The sequence below is a fragment of the Salmo trutta genome, chromosome 12, assembly GCF_901001165.1.
Source record: "Salmo trutta chromosome 12, fSalTru1.1, whole genome shotgun sequence".
In the NCBI taxonomy this organism is placed as follows: domain Eukaryota; kingdom Metazoa; phylum Chordata; class Actinopteri; order Salmoniformes; family Salmonidae; genus Salmo; species Salmo trutta.
Genome location: NC_042968.1, coordinates 89043304 through 89050803, shown reverse-complemented (window position 1 = coordinate 89050803; position 7500 = coordinate 89043304). Strand labels below are relative to the sequence as shown.

General features: G+C 41.7%; 1 protein-coding gene across 1 annotated transcript in view; it reads left to right on the top strand.

The window, feature by feature from the left end:
* Window positions 1-7500, top strand: part of LOC115204625 (protein furry homolog) — a gene marked incomplete at its 5' end in the record, with an annotated part of 87158 nt that overhangs the window by 6893 nt on the left and 72765 nt on the right. Inside the window, 1 exon segment of the mRNA XM_029770296.1 lies at window positions 203-302. Within this exon segment, the coding sequence (XP_029626156.1) occupies window positions 203-302 (100 nt within the window).

Here is a 7500-nt window from a genome sequence, read left to right as displayed (position 1 = left end):
TGTGTGTGTGTGTGTGTGTGTGTGTGTGTGTGTGTGTGTGTGTGTGTGTGTGTGTCTGTGTGTGTGTGTGTGTGTGTGTGTGTGTGTGTGTGTGTGTGTGTGTGTGTGTGTGTGTGTGTGTGTGTGTGTGTGTGTGTATGAAAGCTCCATGTCTCAATGTACCCATTCAACACCAACAGTGTATCATTGTTGTTGGTGTCAGGAACTACCCATGTGACATTGTGACTCTGTTGAACCTGGTCCTGTTCAAGTCTTCAGACACCAGCAGAGAGATATACGAGATCTCCATGCAGCTGATGCAGGTAGGACACACACACACACACACACACACACACACACACACACACACACACACACACACACACACACACACACAGTCTTGTATTGCTACCCTTGCGGGGACCAACTAATTGATTCCCATCAAAAATCCTATTTTCCCTAACCCTAAATCTAACCCTAACCTTAACCCTTAACCTAACCATAACTCTAAACTTAACCCTAAGCCTAACCTTAACCCCAAACCCTAACCCTAAAACTATACCTAACCCGAACGCCTAACCCTGACCGTAACCCCTAACTCCAACCTTAATTCTAACCCTAATCCTAGTTGTAACCCTAAACCTAACCTCGAAGCCTAAAATAGCATTTTTCCTCGTGGGGACAAGCAAAATGTCCCCACTTGTCCCAATGTTGCTTGTTTTACTATCCTTGTGAGGACTTCTAGTAAGTTAAACAAAAAAACACACACACACATGTATTATACAGTACTGTACAGTACACATGTATTATACAGTACTAAACAGTACATTTGTATTATACAGTACTATACAGTACATTTGTATTATACAGTACTATACAGTACACATGTATTATACAGTACTATACAGTACACATGTATTATACAGTACTATACAGTACACATGTATTATACAGTTGCTGTGACTTGACTTTAACATTAGTCTGAAGACTGTTATTTATCTAATTAACTAACTATGTTTAATTGTTACCCAGTTAAATGAATCATGTAACAATTAAGTCATTAGGATCTGGGGCACTATGAGAGCGTTTTTTTATTTTTTTATTATTATATATTTTTTAAATGTAACCTTTATTTAACTGGGCAAGTCAGTTAAGAATGAATTCTTATTTACAATGACAGCCTTTTTAAAGAGTTACCATCTCCCGAATTAAACTCTACATATCACCACTCAGGATATGACCCAGATGCAGACCCGGGAGGCGGATAGTACAGTTCTCAGATCATTTATTAGAAACACGGGCAGGCAAAAGGCAGGTCGAGGGCAGGCAGAGGTTTGTAATCAGGTCAGAGTGAGGCAGGTACAGGATGGCAGGCAGGCTCGGGGTCAGGGCAGGCAGAGTTTTGTAATCAGGTCAGAGTCAGGCAGGTACAGGACGGCAGGAAGGCTCGGGGTCAGGGCAGGCAGAGGTTTGTAATCAGGTCAGAGTCAGGCAGGTACAGGACGGCAGGCAGGCTCGGGGTCAGGGCAGGCAGAGGTTTGTGATCAGGTCAGAGTGAGGCAGGTACAGGACGGCAGGAAGGCTCGGGGTCAGGGCAGGCAGAATGGTCAAAACCGGGAAAAACTAGGAAACAGAACTAGAGAGAAACAGGAAGGCGGGAAAGAAGGCTGTTAAGACCTGACAAAACAAGACGAACTGGCAACAGACAAACAAAGAACACAGCTATAAATACACAGGGGATAATGGGGAAGATGGGCGACACCTGGAGGAGGGTGGAGACAAGCACAAAGACAGGTGAAACAGGTCAGGGTGTGATACTATAAGGTCTTTACCTATCACAACAGTCCACTTTTTAATCATAACATCGTATCATGTCATCATTCTGAAAAGTCGTAACCTTATATTCTCCTACATTAATTTCACATTTTCCACAAACTTCAAAGTGTTTCCTTTCAAATGGTATCAAGAATATGCATATCCTTGCTTCAGGTCTTGAGCTACAGGCAGTTAGAGTTGGGTATGTCATTTTAGGCAAAAATTGAAAAAAGGGACGGATCCTTAAGAGGTTTTTAACAAGCATTCATGTTGTTGTCATTCCGCTAGGGACCTGTTTTCAGTGTATTACGTCTCCAGTCAATAACCGTTGCTGAGTGTGTATGTTTATCCTGTGTTCCCATTTAATTAGCTAGTGAATAAATAATTACACCATATAGTACTGAATTAGGTTATGGCTTTTTCTTTGTAGCACTGCCTAGAAGGCCAGCATCCGGGAGTCGCGTCTTCACTGTTGACGTTGAGACTGGTGTTTTGCGGGTACTATTTAATGAAGCTGCCAGTTGAGGACTTGTGAGGCATCTGTTTCCCAAACTACACACTCCAATGTACTTGTCCTCTTGCTCAGTTGTGCAACGGGGCCTCCCACTCCTCTTTCTATTCTGGTTTGAGCCAGTTTGCGCTGTTCTGTGAAGGGAGTAGTACACAGCGTTGTACGAGATCTTCAGTTTCTTGGCAATTTCCTCGCATGGAATAGCCTTCATTTCTCAGAACAAGAATAGACTGACGAGTTTCAGAAGAAAGTTCTTTGTTTCTGGCCATTTTGAGCCTGTAATCGAACCCACAAATACTGATGCTCCAGATACTCAATTTGTCTAAAGAAGGACAGTTTTATTGCTTCTTTAATCAACACAACAGTTTCCAGCTGTGCTAGCATAATTGCAAAAAAGGGTTTTCTAATGATCAATTAGCCTTTTCAAATGATAAACTTGGATTAGCTAACACAGCGTGCCATTGGAACACAGGAGTGATGGTTGCTGATAATGGGACTCTGTACACCTATGTAGATATTCTATAAAAAATAATCTGTTTCCAGCTACAATAGTCATTTACAACATTAACAATGTCTACACTGTATTTCTGATCAAATTGATGTTATTTTAATGGACAAAAAATGTGCTTTTCTTTAAAAAACAAGGACATTTCTAAGTGACCCCAAACTTTTGAATGGTAGTGTATGTGAAGTGCCTGGGTTTGCCGCGGGTCTCTCGGTGAACGGGGCAGCCTTGGAAAGGGTGTTGGGCCTTTTCGTGGCACACTTGTAAGGCTCTGATTGTCCGAAATGGTTCCAACAAGTCTTCTTCGTAGTTGTCCGGTATCCAGTGACTTGTCGTGTAGTCCTGAGCAGAACTACATAGTTGACTTTTCTTCCATTCGCTCTTGAAGATACTTCTTTGAAGATAGGCTAGCCAGCCGTATCGATGGTGATTGTCCGGGAGGTGAGTTTATCGTCTCCACCTCTTGTTAAAGTTCAAACCATTTTAAACGTGTAGCTGCCGTTTCACGCTTTTTCTGGTTCAATGTGTTAATTTCTTAACCCCTCATTTATACCTTTTGCTCAAAAGAGGTGGTCTCTGACCTCACTGCAGGCCGGTGATTACTCACAGAGCAAAGTTATGGAAAACTATTATCTCATAGCTTCACAAATCACATCCCTCTCTTAATAACAAAAACACTCATACTTTTTCATATTACAAACACAACCCATAGTATGTAAACTTCATCCATGTAGTCAGTATACTTTCCAAGTCACAGTATTTCCTTTATAACATTTTTAATTACATCTCAAAAGAACAAACAAAATTACGTTAGTGTTCTGTAGATCGCCTCTGACCATTCCCCACGTTCTACGTTAGAAATTGTCACGATTGTCTAGGACCAGTAGATATGTGAAATCAGGAGCAGGAGACAGAGGGCCGGAGCAACTGAGTTTTAATAATAAATACAAGACGCAATAGCCGTTGGGCACAGGGCGCGTGGCGAAGTCCGCCAGGAGAAAACACTTTTCCCAAAACAAATAAGCGCCCTGGAAAACAAACAGCGCGCGGGGCGCAGCCCGGCAATATAATGTCTACTTAATCTGATATAATTACAACTGTCCTGAGTGAACAAATGAACAATCCCTCACGAGAACCCCAACTGAAAATACACACTAAATAACCCCCCACTAATGACAAACACAAAACAGGTGCGGGATAGACAGACAAAACCAAAAGACACAGAAACAACGATCGGTGGCAGCTAATAGGCCGGCGACGACGACCGGAGAGCGCCGCCCGACCGAGGAGGGGCGCCACCTTCGTTAGATACTGTGACAGAAATATTGTTCCAGTATTCTCTTTTTAACGTGTTAGAGTTTCAGCGGGAAAAAGGTCTTTCCTTCATCAGGAATCAAGGTAAGACCCAAGTGCAGACTGTGTTGAAGTAACGATGTTTATTGTAACAACAGGGGCAGGAAAATGACAGGTCAAGGCAGGCAGGGGTCAATAATCCTGAGTAGAGGCCAAGGTACAGGACGACAGGCAGGCCCAGTGTCAGGGACAGGCAGAGGGGTCAGGCGGGTGGGTACAGGGTCAGGACAGGCAAAGGTCAAAAACCAGGAGGATGACAAAAAGAGAGACTGGGGAAAAACAGGAGCTGAGACAAAACGCTGGTAGGCTTGAACAAACAAGACGAACTGGCACAGACAGAAAACACAGGTATAAATACCCAGAGGATAAGTGGGGAAGATGGGCGACTCCTGGAGGGGGTGGAGACAAACACAAGGACAGGTGAAACAGATCAAGGCGTAACACCTTTAGTGAATTTGGAGAGTACAGACCTGGTGTAACGCGTGTCGTAAGGATTGGACCAAGGTGCAGCGGGAACATGTATACTCATCTTCTTTATTAATTTAAAAGAAGGAAAAACAAACAAATCACGTATACAAACCAACGAACGACACTAAACAGTCCTGTCAGGTACACAGACACAAAACAGGAAACAACTACCCACAAACCCCCATAGCACAAACACCCCTATACATAGGACCTTCAATCAGAGGCAACGAGGAACAGCTGCCTCCAATTGAAGGTCAATCCAATGAACTAAACATAGAAATAGATAGACTAGACTGAACATAGAAATACACTAACATAGACCAAAAAAAGACCCCGGAACACATAAAACAAACACCCCTCTTACATAAGTACATATCCCAACAAACCCCGAAATACTCTAAACAAACACCCCCTGCCACGTCCTGACCAAACTATAATAACAAATAACCCCTTTACTGGTCAGGACGTGACACCTGGATCTTCTCCGTTGATTTACAACAGGACGTGAGATGTTAATCCCCGCTAGTTCTTTCCTTCCCCCTCTACGGGTGAGAGGGGTAATGAACCTCTACGGGTGAGAGGGGTAATGAACCTCTACGGGTGAGAGGGGGTCTGGGGCAACGGGTGAGAGGGGTAATGAACCTCTACGGGTGAGAGGGGGTCTGGGGCAATGGGTGAGAGGGGTAATGAACCTCTACGGGTGAGAGGGGGTCTGGGGCAACGGGTGAGAGGGGTAATGAACCTCTACGGGTGAGATGGGGTCTCACCCGTACATGTGTACTAAACAGTACACATGTATTATACAGTACTAAACAGTACACATGTATTATACAGTACTAAACAGTACACATGTATTATACAGTACTAAACAGTACACATGTATTCTACAATACTAAACAGTACACATGTATTATACAATACTAAACAGTATACATGTATTATACAGTACTGTACAGTACACATGTATTATACAGTACTATACAGTACACATGTATTATACAATACTAAACAGTACACATGTATTATACAGTACTGTACAGTACACATGTATTATACAGTACTGTACAGTACACATGTATTATACAATACTAAACAGTACACATGTATTATACAATACTAAACAGTATACATGTATTATACAATACTAAACAGTACACATGTATTATACAATACTAAACAGTATACATGTATTATACAGTACTAAACAGTACACATGTATTCTACAATACTAAACAGTACACATGTATTATACAATACTAAACAGTATACATGTATTATACAGTACTGTACAGTACACATGTATTATACAGTACTATACAGTACACATGTATTATACAATACTAAACAGTACACATGTATTATACAGTACTGTACAGTACACATGTATTATACAGTACTGTACAGTACACATGTATTATACAATACTAAACAGTACACATGTATTATACAATACTAAACAGTATACATGTATTATACAGTACTATACAGTACACATGTATTATACAATACTAAACAGTACACATGTATTATACAATACTAAACAGTATACATGTATTATACAGTACTAAACAGTACACATGTATTATACAGTACTAAACAGTACACATGTATTATACAGTACTGTACAGTACACATGTATTTGTTTGGTTGACATATTCTGGAAGCCAAGCTATGTGTGTATGTATTAGGTGTGTATATCTGATGTGTGTGTGTGTGTGTGTGTGTTAGGTTTGTATATCTGATGTGTGTGTGTTAGGTGTGTGTATCTGATGTGTGTGTGTTAGGTGTGTGTATCTGATGTGTGTGTGTTAGGTGTGTGTATCTGATGTGTGTGTATTAGGTGTGTGTATCTGATGTGTGTGTGTTAGGTGTGTGTATCTGATGTGTGTGTGTGTGTGTGTGTGTGTTAGGTGTGTGTATCTGATGTGTGTGTGTGTGTGTGTGTTAGGTGTGTGAATCTGATGTGTGTGTGTTAGGTGTGTGTATCTGATGTGTGTGTGTGTGTGTGTGTTAGGTGTGTGTATCTGATGTGTGTGTGTGTGTGTGTGTGTGTGTGTTAGGTGTGTGAATCTGACGTGTGTGTGTGTGTGTGTATTAGGTGTGTGTATCTGATGTGTGTATGTGTGTGTCTGATGTGTGTGTGTGTGTGTGTATTAGGTGTGTGTATCTGATGTGTGTGTGTGTGTGTATCTGATGTGTGTGTGTGTGTTAGGTGTGTGTATCTGATGTGTGTGTGTGTTAGGTGTGTGTATCTGATGTGTGTGTGTGTGTGTTAGGTATGTGTATCTGATGTGTGTGTGTGTGTGTATTAGGTGTGTGTATCTGATGTGTGTGTGTGTGTGTGTATCTGATGTGTGTGTGTGTGTTAGGTATGTTTATCTGATGTGTGTGTGTGTGTGTGTTAGGTGTGTGTATCTGATGTGTGTGTGTTAGGTGTGTGTATCTGATGTGTGTGTGTGTGTTAGGTGTGTGTATCTGATGTGTGTGTGTGTGTGTGTTAGGTGTGTGTATCTGATGTGTGTGTGTTAGGTGTGTGTATCTGATGTGTGTGTGTGTGTGTTAGGTGTGTGTATCTGATGTGTGTGTGTGTGTGTGTGTTAGGTGTGTGTATCTGATGTGTGTGTGTTAGGTGTGTGTATCTGATGTGTGTGTGTGTGTTAGGTGTGTGTATCTGATGTGTGTGTGTGTGTGTTAAGTGTGTGTATCTGATGTGTGTGTGTGTGTGTTAGGTGTGTGTATCTGATGTGTGTGTGTGTTAGGTGTGTGTATCTGATGTGTGTGTGTGTTAGGTGTGTGTATCTGATGTGTGTGTGTTAGGTGTGTATCTGATGTGTGTGTGTGTGTTAGGTGTGTGTATCTGATGTGTGTG